Below are 25746 nucleotides of genomic sequence, written 5' to 3' on the forward strand. Positions count from 1 at the left end.
GTGTTAGGCTGTTTTACTTTTCTATTTTGCAATGTTTCCTGGCTAATAAAAACTGGAACCACTTGGTTAATACTGGTTTTCCTATTGATTTCTTTAACATGTTTTAATTTCATAGAAAAGTTGCAGAGTGGATTTAGGAAGTTTTCATAAGTCCCTCACCCGGTCCTTCCGGATGTCATCTTCTCACATTACCAGGATGCACTTGTCAAAGTTGAAAACAAACAACCCTCGCACCTTGCTATGAACTAAGCTGGGTTGTTTATCTGGATGACACCCATTTTTGCACTAAAGTCATTTTTTTCCAGGATCCAATCCAGGGTACCACATTGCATTCAATCATCTTATCTCCTTAGTGTCCTGATTTATGACAGTCCCCCAGTCTTTCCCTTTCCCATGACCTTGACAATTGAGGAATACTGGCCAGGAATTTTTTGAATATTCATCATTTTGGAGTCAATGAAAATGTGTAACCACCAGGATTTCTGAGGCAAAGGCTATGCTGTAGTCTGGTCATGGCTTGCATAAATGGTTTTCTCTCCGCACACCAGTTTCTACCTGGGCCTTCTTCCCTTATCTTCCTATTACCAAAGTTGATTTGTGATGATGTAGTTCCTTCTGGATATTTGTTTGATCTGTAACCCTATGTTCTCAACTTTGCTGCAGTTCATTTTGACTATTCAGTTTAAATCATGCAGGAAGTTTACACTGATGCCTATTTTATATTTTGTTTGTGACAGATTAGAGATGGACAGTCAAATTGTTATGTGCTGAAGAACAAAGATTTAGAGCAAGCTTTCAAAGGAGTTATTTACCTGGAGTTGGACCTGATATACAATCCGGTAAGCTTAAGAGGTTCAGACCGCCCAGATCTTTGTACATACAATAAAAGTTGACTCGCCATGAAATACTGAAACCAGGGTAAAATGTTTCAGATTTTTCCAGTCAGAAAGCAGGAGGAACTGTTCTGAATCTCTGAGTAACATTGATTCTGTGTGTCCCAATTCCAAAGGGTGTTAATCCTGGGAGCTGGCAGAAATGGCTGTGTTCAATTTTAAATGTCAAGGAAAGAAAATGAAAATAAGGGGGATGTAATCTTCATTTAATCTATATATTGGAAATTATACTAATATCTAGATAGTAGCTAGATAGCCTATAGATCTAAGTCTGTGTAATGCGTGGCCTGTAGATCAGCTGCATTGTGTCCTGTGTAGCAGAATGTGTGTCGTTGCTGTTGTGTTCCTGGTTTCCGACGATGCTGGGCGGGCGCTGTGTGCCAGTGTGCTGTACCTTCCTTGTCCTCCCATTTCCTTCCTTCACGGAAGTCAAATGTGCAGGCCCCACCATGTGTCAAGCTCTCTTCTGGCTTCAGGGCAAAGGAGGAAGAGAGATGTGAATAGAAAATATTTCAGTTAAGTAATTTTTCAGTGATCCCTCTGATCTGGAGGGATAGTATTTGTACTGTCTGCTGGGCTGAGCAACTGCCCATTTCCCTCCAAGCTTGCTCATTCTCTGTCAGACTGTGCTACTGTAGCTCACGTCCTTCCTTACCCACGGAATTGGAAAAAATTGAGATTCTCTGTGGAAAAGGGGTTTTTATAGCCTAGACACTGATACCCACCTGCTGCTACTGGGTAGTCAGAGGGAGGTGGGAGAGTTGGTGAGCCTTGGTCTGCCGACGTGGACCCCCGCGCTGCCCCAAGCCCAGTCTGTTCTGCCAGGTACTCTCCTTGGCAGTGATCCTCCGGCTCTGGGTAGCAGGTTCAGTTTGGACTTTGGCACTCAGGAGAGAGTGAGGCAGAGAGAAGCCCACGCAATCTTGCCCAGTAACGGCCATGTCTCCCTAGGTGAAAGCAGGTCTCAGGACCTTCACCCCCAAAGAGAAGCGCTTTGTGGAAGACAGCCGCAAGCTGTCCAAAAAGGTAGGTGGAGCCACTCGTTGGCTTGTGACTCAGCACAGAGCACTTTCAGTCCCTGCTTCTTCCCTCCCTCTCTCCCTCAGCTTCTCCATTCTTCGTCTTCCTGTCTGTTTCTTCTTTCCTGTCACTCTGCTCTCCTAAAACCAAGGATTTCAGCCATCCCCAGTTACAAGGGGAAGCCTGAAAGCTGTCAACCGTGGGAAGGCAAAGCAGGTGACTTCCAGTATCCCCATCCTGTCGCGAGCAGCAAGGGCTCCTTGGCTTCCTGCAGGGTTTCATGGCTGATTCCCCTCCTTCAGTAGGAGCTGCTGCAGTCCTGGTGGGAAGGTGCAGGGAGGGTTCTGCCTGCTAAGCTCTGGTCCCTCACAGGGTCCACCCAAGGCAGGGCCTGCCGTCCGAATGGTGGCATTTCAGCCCCTGGGGAACTTGGGCTGCTCTTTCTGCAACACCACCCCCATCCCCCAGTTCCCTCTTCATCAGGACATAAAGAGCAGGCTGGGACGGAAAGCCACACCTTCTGTCGGTGGCCTTTCCGTGAAGGGTCCTCCCTGTCCTCTGTAGACACAGATTCAGGCGTTTGCTCTGTCCTGCTTTAATGGGTGACAGAGAACACAGTGTCCCCCTTTCAACACCTTTATTACTTCCCCCCCTTCCTTTGGTGTGAGCAGCTGTGGATTACATAAAGCAGTGAAATATGAAGTGACTCTGCTGTCCTTTTGTTTCCCGTGAACTGCTGGGCACACGTGGGAAAGGCCCGCGACGGCCACTGAAGGGAAGTGTCCACGTGTTTGGCTTGCATCTACCGTGACACTGAGTGCAGTACTGGTCTTCTTTGGTAACCCGGGAAAGAACTTTATTTATTTATTTTATTATTGGTGTTGCCTTTCTCTGTTTACTTGAAAGTTGAAACCAGAGTTGAGCTATGTGGGGAGAGCTGCTTTGCAGACAGCTTGAAATGAATCTGCCCACAGAAAAAGACATCTTCTCTGCGCGGTGTGTCTTGCCCTGGGGCCTTGCTGAGCCCTGAGAGCAGCAGGGCGTGCGATGCTGGAATCCTGAGCCATCCCGGTCCCCCCCACACTCCTCTCCCACCTGCGCTCCTCCAATGCTGGCGTCTTGTAAGCTTTGCTTGTGAAACGCTGGAACTTGCCACATCCCAGAGATGTCTGAAACTCTCTGATTTATACTCATGCAGAACTGATACCTACCTTAACTTTAAAAAATGAAGTTTAAACAGTTGTCCACAATCACACAACCTGGAAGTGGAATGAGTGGATTCCTTTCCCAGAACTGTGGTGTGTGTTTGTTTTTCTGTAGAGCTCTGGGCTAGATAAGCTGTGGCGAGTCTGTGTTTCTTCCATGAATCCATCCGTTTCCTTCCAAACTGAACAGCAGAATGCTCACTGCCCTCCCTCCTGGCCCGCACAGCCCCGCACAGCCCCGCACGCACAGGTGCACTCACACCAAACGCTGCATTTCCTCAGCTTCATTTTGTGCAACACACTGTTGAAACAGACTATTCTTCATCGAGTGAAGTATTAAAAGAATTGGATTCTCTTTGGATAAACAGTATTTTTTTCAAAGATTAATTTTATTGGAAAGGCACATTTACAGACAGAATGAGAGATAAAGATCTTCTGTCTACTGGTTCACTCCCCAAGAGGCTACAACAGCCGGAGCTAAGCCGAGCTAAAGTCAAGAGCCAGGAGTTTCCTCCAGGTCTCTCATGCAAGTTGGAGGGTCCCAAGGCCTTGAGCCATGCTCTACTGCTTTCCCAGGCTACAAGCAGGGAGCTGGATGGGAAGTGGAGGAGCTGGGTGTGGGATTGTGGTGCGTGCGAGGCGAGTATTTAGTGCGTCAGGCCCAATAAATAGTATTTTTAAAAATTGATCTTGAAGCATCCAGGCTTCTTCTGCTTTTTAATTTTTTAATTGGCAGATACACAGAATGCACTCTAAATGACTAGGCCGTCTGACCTTCCGGGAATATTTGGGATCTTTCTGGCCAACTCCCTGTTTTCTCGTCTGCAACTCCAGATCTTGTCGCGGGATGTGGACCGGGTGCGGCGGCTCACGGTGGTGCTGTGGAACACGCTGCAGTTCCTGAGGAGCTGCTTCCAGTGGGAATCCACCACGAGAAGTGCGGTGGCGTTTGTGGTGAGCCTCCCTGTGAATGTTGGTGCGATTGGTTTCTAATCGATTTGTCTCTGAAGTGTGTGAAGACATGAGCACCTGTGGTTTTCCTTCTGAGATGATACTCAAGTCAACTCTACCCTTGAAAATTGTTAAATTACCCAAATTCTGCTCCTCTGCCACTTCTTGGTTAGTTTAAGGGAGCCAGGGGATACACACTATGAATCCCTAAGTGTTTTCATAATCCTCATGTCACGTGGGTATAAATGCTTACTTGATAGGTCTGATTATAAACAAATCATTTCCAAGCATTGATATTAAAAGCACTCAGCAGTATCAATCCTCTAGTATATAAATACTCACCATGTATTGTCATTTGACTCATACGATGAGCAGACTGTCATCAGTATGTGACACTCCTTCTCAGATGACACTGTCCTATCCTTAGAAGCAACATAAAGTTCCTGGGTCTCAGAGATCTTGAACCCACTGTGAGCCCAAGGACCTGGGAAGACTTCAGGGTTGGCACAGTGCCTTCATGTTGTGTATCTCACTTCCTTCCTCCTGTGTGAAGGGGCTGCCCTTGCCAGCTGTGTCCATTCGTTGGTGTCCCACTACTGTCTGTACCGTACAGAGGTCACTGTAGGGACCGGCATGCGGTACGAGTGGTCAGAGTGCATATCATCACAATCTTTACAGAGCCTGGGAACGCATTGCGTGCATTCCTTTGTTCTCCTGTTTGTTGATGCCAGCATATCTCAGCAACATCTCCTACCCGCACTGTAGCTGCACAGACTATACTGTAGATGGCAGCCCAAGTGTTGTTGGTCCAAGGTCACCCTCACCATTTTTATGCAGGGTCAAGTGTATTGGTTTCTGAACAGGCATTTTCTTGGCCATTGGGGAGCATTTTGTTTGGCTGGGTTTATTTTACTTTGCCCTTGCTTCAGGGTACATAGGGCCTATGCTGTCTGCAGGTTTGATCTTTAAGAGCATTTTAGGCTGTGTGAGGTTGCTAAAACATTTGGCCTTAGTAAAAGGATTTGTTCTCTATCTGTCCGCTTCCCTTTCTCACATCCCCCCTTGACAGTGCCTTCATGCGTTTGGTTCTTTAGCCTCCCCAGCTCTGCTGCCCACTTGAATTTCCTTTCAAAACTTCCATGGAATGTTCTGTGTCATTCAGGGAGGAGAGGGAAGTGGACACAATTGGTGTCGTCTTCCAGGCAGCTGCCTGGCCGGCCGCTGCAGAGGAAGAGGATTTCCGCCTTCTCGAGTTGCATTTCTCGTGTTGTGCTTTTAGAAAAACAGAAATCTGTTGCCCTGGATTTTGCTGGGGTACGACGGCGATGATTAATGTGCTGCTGGGCTGATCTAAAAAGATTAGAAGGAATGAATAGGAATAGTTTGCCTAATCAAGGGCATGTCTGTATGGCAGGGAGCCTGGGTGGGGGCTGGAAATGCGTGTGGAAAGGCTCGTCCACTGCTACTTTGGACCCAATCCCTGTGCCACGCTGGCACATACAAGCTTCAAGATTGACAGTCCCAGTCACTAGCCACATGCAAGGAAAGCTTCATTTGTGTCTTCTCATTGTTTTACTCAAGTCAGATTTTCAGGGCTCCAATGGACTGGACACTTGACTGTGCGTACAGCACATTTCCCACTAACTATCATTGCTGTTTGCATTTGTCCTTATTGTATCCTGATGGAAAGTGCTTGTTTAATAAAGTTGGAACTCGGTGACACCTGTGTTACCCAGCCTGGTACATCTCCTCAAAGATGCTGAGGCCCTCACCTGGTAGATCTTGGTCTTTCCTAAGTTGTACAGTCCTTGTATTTGAAATCATTCCTATTAGCAATCTGATTTGTGATAGTAGTTCTGCCGGTAAAGCAAGTGACTCTAAAGAAAAATGATTTTTTTTTCCCTTAGGACAAAGAATGCATTTTGGATCCCTACTCTTCTATAGTTTCTATTCTTTTGTCAATGTCTGAGTAACCAAGTGTTGTTTTTGACTGAAAGTCCTTCACTTTCATGGACTTGCCCATGTCCTCCTCAACTGTCTTAGGGCATTTTTGGGGATTGCACACCTGTCAGCCACTGCTGGCTGAGGTGCTGTGTCCTTGAGTCTGGGGACTTCCGTATGGGTTGTCTTTCTGCAGCAGTGTTGGCTCTGCAGGTGGCCTGAGCCAGAGGAGATAGGGAGACTGTCAAGCAGATCCCAGCTGACCCCCTGCCTCACACCACGTGGCAATGTGCCCAGCTCGGTGATGTTGGTCCCCAGTGGCTGGACTTCTGTTACCTGCTAAACACAGACCCCTGTTGCTAACTTTTTTCTATCAATAGGACCCTGGGTTTGTGCTCTGTCTGCTTACTTTCGCAATACGAGTTGTGACAAACTGGCGGTGATCTAAGCCAGCACTTCAGGTCGCAGTCTTTAACCAGACTCCATTGGAAGACCTGCTTCTCATTTCCAAATCAGGACAGGTGACAGGCAGAGGCTGACCACAGGGTTTGAAAGGAGAGCCTGCAAGGACAGCTGGTGGTTCTGATGCCACACATCACATTAAGGAGAAATCTACTTTTGAGGTTTTCTCTAAGAACTTCAAGTGTTTGAAAAATAAATAATGGCAGAAGACGGCAGCTATCTACATTTGTATATTCCTTTTAAAAATGTCTTTTAAAAAGTAGCTATCATGAGACAGGTACAAATTTCTAGTGGGTCTCTGGGAAAATACATCAACAGGAATGAAGATGAAGTTGTTTTGAAAAGCTAATTCTGCATGTTTGTATTTTAGATCTGATCTTGTATTGAGGGTTTAGTTTTGTTTCCCTGTTACACATTTATATTTTATGAATCCAAGTATTGCCTATAAAGAGACCAAAGATATCTCTGGGCTATAAAAATATTTTACCCATAATAAAATGGCCTTTCTTGACAAATGGAATCATCGGAAAGTTGTTTTAAATAGCAGCGTTCGCCTCGCTGCCTTGCTCTAGGTTTGTTTTTCAGCCATCTTTCAGACACACACCTTCTACATCAAAGGGTGCAAGTCTGGGGCGTTGATGGATTCCTACTTTTATTAAATTTTTACTTGGACGTTTGATGTTAAAAACTAATCTAAATCTACCATATATCAGTGGGTATCTTCATATTGCTATGGTTTTAACATCTGTGACTTTAGTTCCTGTTTTTTTTTTGTTTTTTTTTTTAGTAAAATGGAGTATTTATTCTTCCAAGTTGACAGTCTGCAATATAACAAATGATTTAAGACACCGGTCAGCCTCGGCCCTTAGGAAGGTGAACACTGCGCTGTATTTTCTTTGTGTGATCTTGTGTTCAATGCACCTAGAATTCTGAGATTTTAGAAACACTAGGATATGGAGAAATGTGAAATAATTACACATTGTGCATAACAGCTGCAGTCTTAGGCTTGATGCTGTGTATGCCTGTGTGCGTGCACACAAACGCAGCTTGCACAATGGAAAGTTTGGGGAAATCAGGTTATTTCTGCTCATGGGTTCTCCCCAAATCATCAGGCATATGACAGGTACACATGACAGATAGTACGATGGCAGTCTCGCTTTGAGATTTGCCTTGGCGCGTAATGCTGGGATGTGTGGGCGTTTCAGGTGAGTACGTGACTCTGTGTAACAACTTTGCCTTTTCTTTAAGTTCTGTCACCAGCATGCTCACAATTCGTCTCTCACACTCAGTCCCAACGTGCCGGCTCTATCAGTCACTTTACATGGAGGGGAGGGTCTGTAAAAGCAGCTTAATATGTCCGCAAACACACACACATATGTACAATATAGACATGTTGTATATAAAATGCTTCCATTTATTATGTGAAATGTTTCATATAGTTGACACTTTATTGAACATGTATAAGGTGACTTATCGCCTCTTCGTTTTCCTGGGAGACTACATCATATACTTCCAAAAATATTTTAAAGTTTTCTTCAGCATATTTTTCACATAGAAACAATCCATCACTCACTGTGCTTTGTGATTATAATTTTAACAGCATAATTGTACCTTCTATTGACAGCTTCTCAGACATTAACTAATTATGCATTTAATAAAATTACAGTAATTGCATTAGAAAGATTATCAGCCTAGGATGTATGCTTTTACATTCACTATTTTAGCATATTTTCATGTTGGTATTTTCAACTTTGTAATTGAATTGCACTTTCAGACAAACTCAAAGCACTGAATGAAATTCCTTGGTATTGGTGGGCACTCCAGGTTGGAATCATGAATGGTGGATCTGTACTGTTTGAATCCTATGCAGCACATTCCATGGCCCTGTTGCACCATGGGGAATGGCTCACTTCCTGTGGCATCCCTGCGTTGGGCCCATAACCACCAGCGCCTCTGAGGGGTACGGCTGAAAACACACGCTTCCAGTCTGCTCTGAGTTTCCTAGTTAGCTGCTTCTAGTCTTTTGTGCATTGCTTCAAATCAGCCTTGTTCTTCCACTCTGGAGATGCCATCCTACTTACTTGAACCTGGCTTTATGGTCTTAACTCTTAAAGGAATAAAAGACCACGGAGGTCATGTGGGTGGTACTGGGTACCGTCGTCTGACAAGGCCCTCCTGCCCCTCTGTCCCTGTCCACAGCCACTGATGCTCAGGGCACCTGCTGCCGTAGGAGATGCTGAGGCGGAGGGACGGTCTTCATGCTTTGCCTCGGTGCTTCTTCCAGCTCCTTCCCTCTTTGCTGTCCTCTCTCTCCTCTCCACGTTTTCCTCTAACCTGCCCACCCCTCCTCCCGCGCCTTCCTTTCTCCATGTTGGCATTTGAGTATTAGTAAATGCCATAGAAAAACCTTACTCTTTGGGATAAAGTAATGAGCATGCAAGTTGTCTTAAAGCTTGAAACGAGCTCAGATGTGAGGCTTTACCTGTCGGTGGCTGATGCTGCCCTCTGACTCAGAGGCCTCGCCCTCACTAGCACACACACTTGCCTGCCCACACGTGCAAGTGCACACAGAACACACACAGCTCCTTGGAAAGGCCATGTGCTGTGAAGACTTGTTCGACCACAGGGTAGAAATGCAACTCTTCAAATGTGAAAACATCTGTTTTCTGAGTTGATGAATGTGTGTGTGAAGCCACCAAACACCAGCCTAGAGTTAGACCTTCCCGGTCTCACCAGGGCTGCTCAGTTGCAAGTGGGATTCAGCTCCTTTTCATGGCTTAAGGCCTTAGGTTAATGTCATGTGGATGATGTACACAGTGCAGTGGCTCTGTGGACAAGGGTTCATCTTGTGTGCTGGGGGTGGCAAAGGCCCAGTCAGTCCTCACTGCTAACGGTGCTGATGGACGCGCAGTGGGCACGTGTCTCTGGGAAGGATGGTGGAACTGATACAAGCGACTGTTCCCACAAGTTGCTGTCCTCTCGCTTCCACTCTGCCAGTGGTCCAGTACCTGGATAACGTCTGGACCTCATAACCTCATGAATATGAGATGGCTTTGCCTCTCCTTTCCCTCACTGGCTCACCCAGGGTGTGTGCCCAGACAGGAGCACCGAAGAGCTGACCCATCTCTCACCGTTGTGAACAGCTCCTAAATCTGGCTTCATTTTTGGCCCTCACAGAAATGATACTTTTCCTCTCTTTCCATCTATTTTGATATGTGACAAACATTTTGCATGATGCAAAAATAGAAGGCAGTGTCCTGGAATGGAAGACCTTGTGTGTGAAAACAGACCCTATTCTGTGTGGGTTTTGACCTGTTGAAGAGCTATGCTCTTCCCTCAGATTTCTGCCTAATTTGCTATTGCCTTTTTTTTCCAGTCCGAGCACCAAGCATTGTCGTTTGTTTCTGAGCTGTCATTTTTATTAGTCTCTCTGGCGGATCTTCTGGGGCTCCCCATCAGGTGGCGTGTGCTCGCCATTGTCTGGCTGAGCTTGGCAAGCGAGGGCCCTTTGATTGCTGTGTGATGTGGGCGTGCTTGCCGGGGTAGCCTGTAATTAGACCCACCGCAGGTGACAGTTACGAGAGAGCCCAGTAATCATTCTAGCTGCCTGATCTGATGTTTATGGAGAGAAACCTCCTTTGTGGTCTGGTTGGGGTTTCCTGCACTACGTTGTACTTTGGCCCTTTGATTTATGGTTTAGGAAGGTGGGTTTTGTTGCCATTCCCCCTACCGTGGGGTTGGGTCATCGGCTTTTAAAAACTGAGCCATTTGGGAGGAGGATTTTCATTGGCCTGATAGTCCAGATTTCATTTGTGCGTGTGCACGCACACACACACACACACACACACACACACACACACGAGCACATCAGACAACTAAATCAAAACCAGTGTTAGCAAGCAGTCAGCTCATCCATGTTCCAGGACTGTGTTTACTGCTTTACTGTCCCCACAGTCTCTTAGCCTATATCTGGTTTCTTGGCCTTTAAAAATCACTTTTCTTTTTATACCTGAGCCCCTTAAAGCTTCTGTTTCTCAATGCATTGTCCAAGATACCTTGTTTTGTTGAAACAAAGAGAGAGAGAGAGACAGAGAGCAATAAATATACGTTAGGCCCAACTGGAGTTCAGTAAGACCCCCTCGGTTGCAGTTCAGGTTTTTAGAATTGCTGGAGCCAAAGTACTGGTGTGGCAGGGAGGGTGGGCAGTGTGTGGGGGGGATTTCATCTTCCCCTAAAGGAGAGAAACAGGTGTTTCAGCAAAGTGCTTCTCTGAGCCCTTCCCGCCTGGAACAGCAGAGACGTCTCAGCCCGGCACTTGGTCACTGTGCCTGCATCACCAGCACCTGCAGTTACGGCTCTAGTCGGTGAACCTGAGCTGCATCTACGAGCATGTTCACTGTGCAGCGCCCTCAACATGGGCGACGCAGCCACTGAGCAGGCCGGGGGCCGCGTGGGGACATCAATGCCCTCAATGTGGGCGAAACATCCACCTAATGGGCCGGGTGCTGCGTGGGGACATCAGCGCCCTCAACGTGGGCAAAGCAGCCACTGAGCAGGCCAGGTGTTGCGTGGGGACATCAGCGCCCTCGACGTGGGTGAAGCAGCCACTGAATGGGCCAGGTGCCTCGTGGGGACATCATCTGTGCATCTGCTCTGTTCATGTCCTCTGGCCCTGTTCCTAGATCTCACTTCTCATCAAGGAGTGATGACAGGTGTGATAAAGATGGCCAGGACAAAGACGGCCACGGCCCATGTTTTGTGGTTTTAGAAACACAGCTAATGGCAGTGATGCCGTGTCTCGTGAAATGGTGTCTTGTTCTGATGAGTGTAGCGGAGTCCTGGGTGTGGACTGGTTGATGGTAGCCCATCTCCTGCTCTGCTGTAAGCAGTGTGTGCAGCTCTGTAGCAAGTGGCGTTTTCTTTGGAAACGATGGACGTGCTCACCTTTTTGTAAAGGAAGCCTGGCTATACCGACTTCCTCCCCAAATCCTTGTTTACGAAAACAAGAAAATGCATCGAGTGTGTAGCCCTCAGTTCAGCTGACATGGCTGCATTATCTGCCTCTTGAGAGGCAGGGGTGGATTCTACGATTTTAACACTTCGTGGTTTTTCAAAAGAAAGAAAAACTGATTTCTTGACATTCCAACACGTCTGCTGTCTTGGGAAAAGAAGAAAGGGGGAAAGTAAAAATAAGGGAAAAAGAGAAAGGGCAGTTAGGCTGGCGTTGCTGGGACAGACAGACCTGCAGGTGGCGCTGGAAACTCACAAATGGTGGTGAATCTCAGGGCTGACGTGGGGGGGGGGAGGTAATTCTTAAGGATGTTAATTTTAGCAATTTGTTTAACTTGATACAATAATCTATAAGCACAAGTCATTACAGCAGTAAAAAAAATTACATTTTAATCTTGCTTGTTTTGCCTATAAGATCTTCTTCTCCCATTTTCTGTAGCATGTTGATCCTGCGCCAAAAGGGTTGACATTTGGGCTGCTTCTGAGTTGGTATGGCTTTCATGTAGACGATAGTCACTTTATTCCAGTCCTTTCTGAGTATTTTTTACTTTTCTCAACCTGCAGCTAAATGCAGTGCTTCAGCTTTCGGTTCAGTGGATTCACTGTCTTTTGTTACCGTGAGTGAGGGTGCTGAGGCAGAACTGAGTGTGTGTGTGTGTGTGTGTGTGTGTGTGCAAGCACAAACTACACCTTCCGTGGCAGCGTTACCTTAACTTCCTTCCTCGGGTAGTTCTGATCCTGGGAGCAGGATCGCTAATTCTTTGAAAGCTCTTTTCCCCAGAGATAAAACAGAGTGTAAACAGTTTCTTTTAAACCGTTAGGGAGTGCATTGTGGATACAATAACACATTAAAATTCTTTTATTTAACTCATTTGGAACATTAGGAGTGGTCCACCAAGGGAAAAGCACTCCGAGATGGTAGTTCTTACTTGCTGCTGGTTAAGGTTCCTGTGTTTCTGAACCGCTTCTGGCAATGCCTACGTACACATACATACGCATTTGCCTTTTTTTTAAAGTTTGACTTTCAAAATGCTAAGTCTAGAGTGATTTGCTTAAGTAAAAATTTAATTTCCAGCTCTCCCATTTTCTTTTAGTCTCATTTAAAAAGTTCTTACACGTTTTCAAGGGGAAACTGTTGAATCTAAGGAAATGGAATTCTTTTACTTCAGATGCTTTAGATATTGAGTGTCGTCGGTCGGCGACTGCGACGGTCTTGAGCAGAGTGTGTGAATTTCCGTCTCTGTCTGCTGAAGTTGTCACTAAGTCTTACAGCAGAGTTCAAGCCCACTCAGGCCTTGTACATGCAGACCCACCCTCATCAGAAGGGGGGTGGAGATGAAACACCTGCTGGCCGCCTGTGTTCTGCTGTCACTGCTGAGGGGCGGGCAAAGTGGAGGCGAAGGAGGAGGGAAAGGGAGGCCCTCTGCATGCCTGTTTTTCAGCGTTCAGATAGACAAGATTCAGTTCTCTGTTAGCAGCCAACCAAAATCTAATCCATTAAAAGAATACGTCGTGGTAAGCAGTTCTTGAAAATGTTTATAATAAATGGTGAAAGCCCAGCTTCCTCTGTGAGATTAGCCCTGGGAACAGGATGTGTCCAGCAGGAAATAGGCTATTGCCCGATTAGTGTGTCCTACAGAGCAACCCGTGGGCCAACTGAGATTGAAAAGTTTGCAGTGCCCAGCTCCTACTCGTCAGCTCCCTTTCCTGTCTTTTGCATATTATAATATTGTTTCTCACACGTGGTGTTTTTCTCATTGAGTGGATTGTGAAGTTCAGTTTGTTAACAAAAGGCGTGGTGTGTTTTGGGAGTTGATTCGGGCCATGCTTTGTGGGCACCAGATTACCTACAACTACTGGTGTGGCTCACTCAACTTTTACACAACAGATTTTGCAGCTTAAAAAAATGTAGAAGAATGTTCTCCAAGTGTCTGGAATGATCCCACCCTCATGTTGATGACACAGGGCTTTCTGCTGAGGGTTGTGGAGACCTCTGCTTTCAGACCAGAGGCAGTGCTCGCTCATGAATAATACCTCCTAGGTGGATGCCACCTCCAGCTCCTCACAGGAGTGACTCAGAGATCAAACACAGAGCTCAAAAGCCTAAGGGAAGCATTGTGTGTCTGGGGCCTGATCTATTGTCTGGGAGGTCTGAGGGACTGAATGCACTCTGCAAAGATTGCCCTCCCTCTCTAATTGCCCAGACGCTTCCTTGAAGGATTTAAACAGTCTGTTGAAGTTTATCTGTCTTTCCGCTGAGAGCCGTGGATCACGTGGACCACGTCACCCAGCCAGTGTCAAATTCGTAAACTCTGAATGAGGAGACATCATTTACAGCTCCTGTGCTGCAGGCTCCTGGAGGCTGTGCCTTCTGCTTGTTTCTGGTGTTTATGTGGGGGAAACCATAGCTCCTTGCATCTAGGTGTGGCTGATGGGCCATGCTGGCTCCACCGGGCCTGTGGATCGGGTCTGTCTTTATAAGCTTCTCTTGGCACAATGTAGTTTGTGTTTGCCTTTCTTGAATTACAGGTGGAGAAGGCACACTTTAGCATTTTTTTTGTCACCTCTCCTGCTCCCATCCTGCCCTGAGACGTACTCCTCTTCAATCCAAACTGAGACCCACCCTTGGCACTTGTAGCCTTAGGACACCGTCCTCCGGGGAGCCTTGACAACACCCAAGCTAACCCTGGGAGTCGGCTCTTCTGTGACCTGGTGCTGCTTTTCCAGGCCAACCACACTGTCCCCGTGCTGGTGCTGCGTTAGCTGTGGTTCTGAGCTTCCTAGAAGGCCCTGGCTGTCTCCTGCCCAGCTTGCTGGGGACTATGGAAGGGGCTGACCGTTCCAGACCAGTCCACTGCAGGAGCAGGCATGCCAGCTCCCCAGCACCCAGAGCCTTCCCTGCCACGCACTCTGCACAGCAGCCTCCCTGGGAAGCAGGGATCCCAGTTGAGTTGACCTTGCTGATGCTAACTGTGCATGTGGCCACAGGGTCACGTTTATGCAACTCCCTGAAGAGACCTGGAAGTGTTTGCTGTAGTTTAAGACACTGGTGGTTGTCTCTCCGGTGGAGGAAGGGTTGTTTTTTAGGGCGGTCCTTGTGTATCCCATGCGTGATTCCCACTTCAAGCTGATGCCAGTGCACTTTCTCATCCTGGGGAAACCTGCCAGCCCACTCAGGGTCTTCATCTCTTGAAGACTGAGCAGGTGAGAGGGGTGGTTGCTGGAGGGGAAACACGTCTGAATCCCATGCTGGGGAAGGGTTTTGCTGCCCAGTCCCCCATGCCTGAGTCCTCTTGGGTGAGTCTCACTGCATGCTACCTCACACTGCTGGTAGATTACACTGAATGTTTCATCTGTATATAAAAATTAAAAATTCAAACACAAATCTGGCCCAAGTGAAGAACAGGCCCTTTGGGCATATGGTTCATTATGCATATTCATTTAATTACTAAAACACTTGTGATGGCTTCTCTGCCCTTGCACTCAACTTGCAGAGTTGGAACTCTATTGCACGGAAAGCGAACCATGCAGTCCTGTTCCGAGAGGGTGGGGGAGGGAGCTCAGCGGGGGCTGGGGAGGGGGAGGTATGAAGCCCATCTTCTCTTTTTTCTCCCCTCTTTCCCATATCTACCACTTTTCTATGGTCAGTTTGTGAAAACACTAGCATGGCAGAAATGTGAGGCTAAGAATTCAGGTTGCAAGGACATTTGCTCTGAGCAGCTCGGGCCTCACGATGAAGCTGTGTGGGTTTTATTGGTTAGAAAGGGCCGGCTCGGAATGTGTGACTTTAATAGATTTTTTCAGGGCCAACAGGTGGTGATGGCTTAGACATACCCTGGGCTCGGTGGCACTCCTAATTTGGAGCTGTGCATATAATGGCTTTATTAAAATAAACAGTCTCCTGGCTTTGGTTTTACCTGAACATCTGCCTGTTGGCTTTTTAAGAGCCTGTTAAAATGTTTTCCTTTCTCTGCTTTGAAAAAGATCATATCCCAAAATAGCCAAGGAAGGTTTAATTTCCGATTCTTGCCATCCAGCATATTATTTTTGCCCAATATTAAAAACATTAAAATTCAACAGCATGTTTAAATGGGATCATTGTTTTTTCAGTTATGAGGGGTTTTTTTTTTTTAGCACATTTATTTACACGATACAACAGGTTTTAAATGGAGGATGCCAAAAATGAATTTATAGTGGTTGGGATTTGAAGTGAACCTTTATTTTGGTGAGCAAAATATGATGTGAAGGAGGGAAGGAGACAGGGAGAGAGGAGAAAGGAAGACGAAGGTACTCCAAGGCCGTGATCTGCATGTCCTCCTGAGTGGTGGTAATGTCGCAGACAGCAAGGAAGCTATTGAACTATTTCTGATTAAATTAAACCCAGGACTTCAAAAAACATATCCAAGGGGAAGGAGGATTTCAACATATTGCATCATGTTTGTTTTTAGCAGAGGGTGTGTGTGTGTCTAAAACAAGCACCAAGTTGAACAGGGAGTCTATGGAAATGTTCTTGATACCGTTCTTTAAGAAAGGGTTCTTTGCTCTCAGTGGTGCCTCACACTGGAAGGTTCTTGAGCAAAGACACCTGGGTCAGCATTAAGCAACTGGACTCAGAAAGGTGTGTCTGAAAGATCAGCCTGCACAGAGTGTGGCCCTGTGTCTCTTAACGCCAGAAATCAAGCTACAAGTGGAATATCTTAATACGGTGAACTGCACAACTCTATCACTGCACTAATGCTAGTTAGGTAGTGTGGCTTTATTATCTGGAGTGTTTATTTTTGGAATTCAGTCTGGTCTAATCTTTCTGTGAACGTGAAACAGTAAGTCCTAAGTTTTGAGCCTGACGTTCCAGTGACCAAAGCCAAAAATTCTCTCCAGTTTGCTGCGTCCACTCAGCAGTTCATTGCCGCTGGACTTGTACCTTGGAGACCCCACAGTGCAGAAATGATGCTCCTGACTCAAAGGACACCTGTAGTGGTGCACTGAGGAGGTTCTTTCCCGACCTCCTCTGCAGATATGGGGAGTAGATGAATGTGTGAGAACGTTCCTCCCCTTCCTTTAGTCAGCAGAGAATGTACTGGTGGCTGTGAAACATGTATGTACCAAAAACCTCCAGCTGCTCTTAGCAGCTTCTGCAGAAATGTGTAATGAGAAAGTTAATGTCTGGTTCTGGACCTGACGTGATGCTCCTGGGAGGGAGGAGGGGCTGGTGGCCACCGCACGCTCAGGGCTGCTTTTCCTTCATTTACTTTAAGGCTTTTCCACTTTTCACAGTACTTGCTGTGCCTTTATGAGGGATATGGGGACTTTTATTGGGCCGTAGGTGATTGTTGGAATTTTTCCCATTTATATAAAATCATCAAGAAATGTAAAGTGGCTGGCAGCAGATGCAAACATTACAGTGATGGTATTTTAATAAATGCATCACATTTAAAAGAGGGAATAATCTATTTAATGAGAAATGTATGTATAATATAGATTAGGAACTATTTTTCTGTTTTAAAACATCTATTAAATCATTCAAAAGGGGAAAATGAAAGTCAAGAAACATTCCATTTGTAGAAGAATACCGTCTAAATGCCCTCATTTTATGTTGAATAGTTAGATTATATGGGTTTTTACATAGATTTAAGTGTAAAACCAGAAAGCCGTTAGCCATATTTCTCTAGAATTATTGAGTATGGTGTTATTGCGAAATGGACAGCTTGGAACTTACATGAGTCCTAGAGGAGGTAGCAGTGGGAGGCCTGTAATCCAGAGCTGTGATGTGGACTAGCCCTTGTCTCTGAAGGATAGGGCACCGCTGCTGCTTTTGCTCCAAAGCACTGACTAGGTATTCTACATTATGAATAAGAAGTCAAAGGTGGTGCCAGAGCGATGCCTGGTCATGATGGGTGAGCTGCTAAGCCTCCATGAGCCACCAAGAGCAAGGCATCGGGGTGCAGGAGGAAGGTTTTAAAAGGAAACGGTGAAATGCGAGGTACAGGACAAAAGAATACAGCTCCTGGCCTATCTGAGATGAGGTTTCCTCAGCGTCTCATAGGCAGATCCGAAACCAGGAGCCAGGTGCTGCTTCTGGCTATCCCACATGGTTCTAGGAACCCAAGGACTTGGGCCATGCTTTGGTGCTTTTCCAGGCCATTAGCAGGGAGCTGGATTGGATGTGGAGGAGCCAGGATGTGAGCCAGTGTCCATATGGAGTACCATTGCTGCAGGTAGAGGATTAATCTGATTTTCCATGATACTGGTCTCTAGTTTTTAAAAATTTGTAACATAGATTTTGAGTGACAGAATGAGAGGGAGGGCGTGCGAAAGCAGGGAGAAGAGGAGACTCAGCCCACATCTGATGTGTCACTTTGCAAACACTTGCAGCGGCCTGAGCTTAGGGTCGTGAGCCAAGAAGGAAATAAAGGTTAGAGAGATAGCAGGGATCAAAGCAACTGAGCCGTCACCTGCTATCTTAGTGTCTGTATTGGCACAGAGTGGAATTGAACCCAGGGCCAGGGCTGACCCCAGACTCTGCACTGTAGGATATAGTCATCCAACTGGCACGGTGTCTGCATATACAAACGCTTGCCTCTCACCCCCTGCCCTGCCTGCTTTAAGTTTAGAGGATTGCGATCCTTTTGTGTAGCCCTTTGGGGTGCCATCTTCCTGCCTTCTACCGTGTGCCCTCGCTGGAGGCCCACGATGTTTTACTCACCATTTCTACTCACTAAATGTTACGGTAGGAATGAAAGGAGGGAGAAGGAAGAAAGGTAAGGAAGAAGGAGAGGAAACAAAAGAAGGAAAGAGAAAGCAGCAAGGGACTTACTGCCACGGGTAGATAGAATCCAGCCGCAGATCAGAGCGCCTGTATGCGCATTCTTGAAGAGGTGTGTAACCTGTGTTAGATGCGTGAGAGTTAAGAGCATTCAGCTCCAGCCTTAGAGATACCAAAGATTAAACCAAATACTAACCATTTGATTTCCTTCTTAAAAAATATTTTTTATTGGGCCCGGCGGCGTGGCCTAGCGGCTAGAGTCCTTGCCTGAACACCCCGGGATCCCATATGGATGCCAATTCTAATCCCAGCAGCTCCACTTCCCATCCAGCTCCCTGCTTGTGGCCTGGGAAAGCAGTCGAGGACGGCCCAGAGCTTTGGGACCCTGCACCCATGTGGGAGACCTGGAAGAGGCTCCTGGTTCCTGGCTTTGGATCGGCACAGTACCAGCTGTTGCGCTCACTTGGGGAGTGAATCATCGGATGGAAGATATTCCTCTCTATCTCTCCTCTCTGCATGTCTGACTTTGTAATAAAAATGAGTAAATCTTTAAAAAAAATATTTTTTATTGTAAAGTCATATATACAGAGAGGAAGAGAGACAGAGAGGAAGATCATCTGTCCAGTGATTCACTCCCCAAGTGAGTGCAACAGCCAGAGCTGAGCCGATCCAAAGCCAGGAGCCAGGAGCTCTTCCGGGTCTCCCATGTGGGTGCAGGGTCCCAAGGCTTTGGGCCGTCCTTGACTGCTTTCTCAGGCTACAAGCAGGGAGCTGGATAGGAAGTGGAGCTGCTGGGATTAGAATCGGCGCCCATATGGGATCTTGGCGTGTTCAAGGTGAGGACTTTAGCCGCTAGGTTACCACGCCAGGCCCTGATTTCCTTCTTTTAAAAAACCTTTAGATTAATATGGAATGACATATAATGGTGCTCTTTATTATTTTTTATAATAACCTTGTTAAGGGGCCCGGCGCGGTGGCGCAAGTGGTTAAGTCCTCGCCTAGCACGCCCGGGATCCCATATGGGCGCCGGTTCTAATCCCGGCAGCCCCGCTTCCCTTCCAGCTCCCTGCCTGTGGCCTGGGAAAGCAGTCGAGGACGGCCCAAAGCTTTGGGAACCTGCACCCGCGTGGGAGACCCGGAAGAGGCTCCTGGCTTCGGATCGGCATGGTATCGACCCGTTGCGGCTCACTTGGGGAGTGAATCATCGGACGGAAGATCTTCCTCTCTGTCTCTCCTCTCTGTATATCCGCCTTTCCAATAAATAATAATAAAAATAAATCTTTAAAAAAAAAAATAACCTTGTTAAGGCACATGGTGCTGTAGGTTTAGATGCATATAAGAATGTGTGTGCACAGATGTGTGTTCAGTAATGTACGTTGGAAACCCCTTGTCCTGATTTAACCCGGTGTTTATCAGCAGTCAGTGCCTCCCGTGTGACGCACAGTGCATGAGTGTGTGCTGACTGCAGGCACTGCTGTCAAACCTGCTGCATCCCATTGAGTGCTGATCATCACAGGAATAAGTGGACGAGAGTCTTCCCATTCAACTGCGAGTACCCTGAGTGCTTCCCTAGAAAACTAATTATTAAAGTAGAGAGTGGAAACTTCAGGTGTTGAATTCATAGATGCCATAGGTCAGCAGGTGGAGTGACTTTACTGCCCATCACGTCTCTCTAGACATGCTATAGAATGAAAATGGTGGAATAACCCACTCGTCAGCACTTTCCCCAGTCCCTGGGTCTCAAGCCAGACAAGATACAACACTTAGGACTTATGGAGGGGGATGAGGAGGGTGGAAGGCGTGTGTTCACGACCTCTTCAGCTCTGTTCTCTTACATGTGTGTTATTGTCCAAGGCTTCCCCTTGTGTCCTCTGGACCTGCAGTGCCCAGGTCGCTTTGATGCGCCACTACCCAAGTGCAGTGTTGGGCAACAGTGAATAGAATTTGCTTCTGCCTCTATTTGAGTGCACCTATTTTGGCTGAATGTTCCATTCAACTAATGTTTGAGTGTCTGTTTCGTATACGGCCATCCTAAATATTGTAAGAAATACAGAGCTAAATTACATGTGATTTAAGACTTCACACAGCTGAAGCTGTTTGTGTGCGGAAGGTAGATAAGAAGTGAAAAAAAAAATGTGGATTCTGGTCAGGGAGAGATGACGGCTTGCTCAGAGTGGGAAATCCGTGAAGGAGCGTGGTGAGCAAACTGAGGCAGCCTTCGCATGAAGAAACTGAGAAGGACACCAGGCAGTTGGTAAGAATAGAAAACGTGTGTGTTGCGACTTAGGAAATACAGAGGCTGGCAGAGCTCTAAAGGAAGGTTAAGCTTCATGTCGATTCCTTGAGGTAAGAAGCAGCAGCTGAGGGTTGCGGGATCTATCAGAATGGGGTGGGGGAGTAACAAGAGCTGCTGCGAGCAGGGATCTAGAATAACTGAGCTCTGGTGAGTTCTGGCAGTGACGTGAATGGACAGGACTTGTAGAAAAGTTCATGAGTTAAAACAGGTTAGAATAGTGGGGGCAGGGTGGCAGAGCAAGTGAATCCTCTGCCAATCCCATATGGGTGCCAGTTTGTGCCCCATCTGCTCCATTTCTGACCCAGCTCTTTGCTTATGGCCTGGGAAAGCAGCCGAGGATGGCCCAAGTCTTGGGTCCCTGTACCCACAAGGAGACCCAGAGGAAGACCCAAGCTCTTGGCTTTGAATCAGTCAATCTCTGGTTGTTGTGGTCACCAACAGGGGGAAGGTGGCTCTGTCACTCCATCTCTCTGTAAATCTGATTTTCCACTAAAAGTAAATAAACCTTTGAAGAAAAATGAATACATCAGAATAGTGTGAACCTTGGGTTGTAAATAATGTGGAAAATGTTTAGTCCACAGGGCAGTTGGGGGGGCGGGGAGAAGGCTATCAGTAGTTATAAATAGGTGAATTTATTCTGTGCATTTTTTTGAAGATTTATTTTTTTATTGGAAAGTCAGATATGCAAAGAGCAGGAGAGACAGAATAGAAGATCACTGCCCAAGTGACTGCAATGACCAGAGTTGCACCGATTTGAAGCTAGGAGCCTGGAGCCCCTTCTGGGTCTCCCACGTGGGTGCAAGGTCCCAAGACATTGGGCTGCCCTCAACTGCTTTCCCAGGCCACAAGCAGGGAGCTGGATGGGAAGCAGGGCCACCGGAATTAGAACCAGCACCCATAAGGGATCTTGGCGCGAGCAAGCCAAGGACATTAGCCGCTAGGCTACTCTGCCAGGCACTATTCTGGATCAATTCAAAGAGTGGATTAATTCACATTATGATCAGCTTAACAACTTTTTATTGTGAGGTAGGTTAAGACTGACAAGAAGCAAAAAGTAGTTTAAGACTAATTTTTAGAAGTGGTTTATGTAATTTATATATAAATTATTTAGAATAGAAATGCATGCTTGAAGGTTCTTTTTATTTTTATGCTATTCCAGTCTTTCAGTGAACATTTTCAATATCAAATTTAACAGCTTTGTTTTCTGTTTGTGCATTTTATGCCATGGTTAACAAATCATTTTCTATCTCCAGTCATGAAGATCATCTTTGAAATGTGCAGTTTTTAAACTGCTATGATTGAATTTTGTTGTGTCCTAGATAACCAGTTGATTTAGCACTATTGATTGGATATTCTTCCTCCACTCAATGATTTACAGTTCCCACGAAGTTTCCACCTTTAATTCTATTTATCTATTACTCAGTTTATAATTGTGCAGATATCACACAGCCGCCATTTACTTAGGATAGTCTTACCCAATGTGTTCTATGTTTAAGTACAGTTGGGGAAGAATTCTTGGATTTTTGTTCTTCTCTAAAGGAATTAGAGTTTCCTTCTTGAGAATTGCACAAAAACAGAAGAAGATAAAATCAATATTGGAAAATCAGACTCAAAATCATTAACTGTCAAAATAGTAACATTTTGAGAGAGAGCACAATGAAGCCTTGTAGACTCTAAATTAAAAATATGAAGAGAAAGCCCTGAAACCAAGTACACATGAAACAACAAAACTGAAAGGTGTCTTTGAAATAAAAATGGCAAAACTGATTATTCCTCAAGTTTTCAGTGTAAAAAAGTAAAAACACAAATAAACAATGCCAAGCATTGGAGCAAAATGGGTCAGATGAGCAGAGGTTAAACCTGAGGGCATGGTAAAATGTTTGAATGTAGATGGGATGGATAAAGGTTGTAGAATTTAAAGCTTGTATTAAGATGAATGAAAAGATAAGTGATCACAAATCAGCTAGAGAATGTATTAATAGTTAATACCTGCCTGGAAGGCAAGGCGCAGTTAGAGGCCAGGCTTCCCCCAAATGCAAAGATTAGAGGAATCCTGCCTTCTGCAGATCCCGTCTGTGCCCTGGTGGTTTCCGTCCGCAGTTGCCAGTTACACTGCTGCACACAGCTATGTGGCTCGTTGAGCCCCGAGTCTGCCTTTCATTCCTCCTCTGTCAGAACTCTGCAGTTTTACTATGAGAACTATGCTTTTCTTTTCATTTTATTCTTTGCAGTTTAATTTGATTTTAGTCTTTCATTTCAGGAAGTTGCCATCCTGCATACGTAACAGCTTTCTCTGTGGTTCTCTATTCTTCTTGACTCCAAAGGTTTATGTATAAACCTCCCCAGTAGTTTATGTCTTTTTATTGCATTTTATACACTACTTGCACTTTATTTAAAATGCACATTTGTTCTAATACTACAAATCACTAATGTATTCCAAATGACTCATTTTCTTTTATCCAGTTCATTCTGCTATGAATTCACTTCCGGGGCCCTTCCTTTCACTTGGGCAAATTATGCGTCATCTGTTTTCTGTTTATAGATCTCGGGTCCTTGTTTATATTGCCCAGGTGTGTATCTGATTTCGTGGACATGTTGCACATATTATGTTAGAATTGATATGTAATAACTAAACACATCATTCATTATAATCTACTTGTCCTTAATTTTGGTCATTGTGTTTCCTTCTGCTCATATCTAGATTTTTTTCTTAAACATTGGGAAATGCTTATTATAAGATTTCAGGATATATGAATTAATTCAGTCAGAGGGCAAGATGGTCTGCAGTTGAACTGCAGAGATTTTAAGAAATCTGCTTTAGCTCTTTCCAAGCACATAGAATATTAATAAAGTCTTGCAGTTTTCCAAAGGGCATTCCTTATTAAATGACTTATCACCACCAGTCTTTGTCTCCTGACTCTTTTTTAAAATATTGTTTATTTTTATTGGATAGTCAGATATACAGAGAGGAGAGCCAGACAGTAAGATCTTCAATCCACTGGTTCACTCCCCAAATAGACACAAAAGCCAGAGCTGAGCCAATCCAAATCCAGGAGCCTCTTCTGGGTCTCCCATGTGAGTGCAGGGTTCCAAGGCTTTGGACTGTCCTTGACTGCTTTCCCAGGCCACAAGCAGGGAGCTGGATGGGAAGCGGGGCCACCAGGATTAGAACCAGTGACCACATGGGATCCGGGTGTGTGTAAGGAAGAACGTTGGCTGTGAGGCTGCCGCTCCAGTCCTTTGGCTCTCAACTCTTCTCTGGGTCACTCAGCCTTGCTTACACATGTATGTGTTTGTCCTCTTAGTCTGCATTCTTAATAGTTTCTCTGGAACTGTTTTTCACCTCGTTCCCATTCAGCTGCTTTTAGTCTGCTGATTTACCTACTATCCACTGTGTTTAAATTCCATCGTCTTTTTTTTTCAAACAGCTCAACACAGAATCAGGTGTCATGTTTAGAGTAATCTCTTGGCAGCAAGCACTTACAGCTTGGGTGTCCTCATTGCACATCAGTTGCTGCTTTGAGTCTGGCCTGCTTCACTTCCCATCCATGTTTGTGCTGGTGTGCACGCAGGGGAGGGGCAGGTGGTAGTTCAGGCAGTTGGGTCACTGCCTTCCACATGTAAGAGGCAGATTGGACCTCTGGTTCGTGGCTTCAGTGTAGCTCAGTCTCGATTATAGCAGACATCTGCAGACTCACTAGTAGATAGAAGACCTTTGTCTTCGTGGTTCCCTTGCCTTCAAATAGACCAGCAAATTTTAAAAATCGTCTTGTCTCCTTTACCTGTGCAATGCTTGATTGGCAAAACCTCAGGTGAGCTTGATTGTACATGAGTGTATCTAGTTGTGAATGATACTTCCGATACCTTTTGAAAATCCACTGTGCATTTTTCTGGACTATTTCCTAGCTTCCCTTGCACCCACAGGCATCTTCTACATTTTCTGTGTGCCTATGGCTGCTGACCCCATATCCATCCCCCATGTCTGACCTCTCTGTTTTCCTTCTTTTACGTATAGGTGATCCAGAAGGTTCTGAGCAGCCTTCCACGTTTCAGGGGTTTTCTGACCTTTCCACTCTCGTGTGGGTGTTAAGTATTCTTCCATCTCCTCCACCATCATTTGTTTTCTCTTTCCCAATGGTTTGTTGCTACATTTCCTCCCAACTACTAAATATTCTCTGCTCCTTGTCATTGTCTGTTCTTCCTTACACTCATTGTATCTGCTCTCGGGCTTGTTACCTCCCTAGCTTGCTCATGGGGAGTCACTAATGATCAAATCTCAACCATCATCTTGTTTCCGAATGTGTTGTAGCTTTCCCCTTTAAAAATTCCAGTACACCGCAATTCCATGTATCCCGTTCTCTCTGGTTGTTCTGTCTGCTCTTGTAATTCGTTCAAAACTCAGAATGTGAAGTTGGACTTGCTTAGGAATCGTGGGATCATTCTTACCACCGATGTTTCCATGGAAAGAATATATTGCCTTGCACTTTTAAATGCTTCCTGAAGCCTGACTAGGGTCGGGTGGTCTCCCTCTCTCTCTCTCTCTTTCTCCCCCCTCCCCACCCCCTCCCCCCTCTCCCCCGCTTCCCTCTCTGTCTCCCTCCCTCTCCCCCTCCCTCTCCCCCTCCCTCTCCCCTCCGCTCCCCCTCCCCCTCCCCTTCCCCTCCCCCTCCGCTCCCCCTCCCCCTCCCCTTCCCCTCCCCCGCCCCCTCCCCCTCACTCTCCCCTCCCTCTCCCCCCTTCTCTCCCTCTCTCCTTCCCTCTCTTCCCCTCTCCCCCTTCTCCTTCTCTCCCCCCTTCTCCCCCCTCCCCCTCCCTCCCTCTCTCCCTCCCCCCTTCTCCCTCCCCCTCCCCCCTCTCCCCCTTCTCCCTCTCCCCTCCCTCTCCCCTCCCTGTCCCCTCCCCGTTCCCTCCCCCTTCCTCTCTCCTTCCCGTCCCCTCCCCCTCCCTCTCCCCTCCCTTCCCTCCCTCTCTCCCCCCTCCCCCTTCTCCTTCTCTCCCCCCTTCTGCCCCCTCCCCCCTCCCTCCCTCTCTCCCCCCTCCCTTCTCTTTCTGTCTCTCTCGTCTGGAGCACTATCCTCCAATCCAAACTCCCAACCCTAACTCCACATCTCATCTGTCTCTCCTCCTTGTCTGCTCTTGGTGTACACTCTCTCTCAGTGATGGCCAGGTCTCTTTTCCAAGTCCTCAGGTCTTGTAGCCTTCCTG

The 25746-nt window shown here is 46.3% G+C and overlaps 1 protein-coding gene across 4 annotated transcripts in view; it reads left to right on the forward strand.

The window, feature by feature from the left end:
* MCTP2 (multiple C2 and transmembrane domain containing 2) overlaps positions 1–25746 on the forward strand; it is a 196885-nt gene that overhangs the window by 123298 nt on the left and 47841 nt on the right. For all 4 annotated transcript variants that reach the window (XM_040969072.1, XM_040969070.1, XM_040969071.1 and 1 more), the window contains 3 exons: positions 738–839; positions 1845–1919; positions 3953–4072. In XM_040969072.1, the coding sequence (XP_040825006.1) occupies positions 738–839; positions 1845–1919; positions 3953–4072 (297 nt within the window). The remainder of the gene's footprint in view (positions 1–737; positions 840–1844; positions 1920–3952; positions 4073–25746) is intronic.

This window comes from Ochotona curzoniae, unplaced genomic scaffold (assembly GCF_017591425.1).
Source record: "Ochotona curzoniae isolate NIBS_2020 unplaced genomic scaffold, NIBS_Ocur_1.0 scaffold_4701, whole genome shotgun sequence".
NCBI lineage: Eukaryota > Metazoa > Chordata > Mammalia > Lagomorpha > Ochotonidae > Ochotona > Ochotona curzoniae.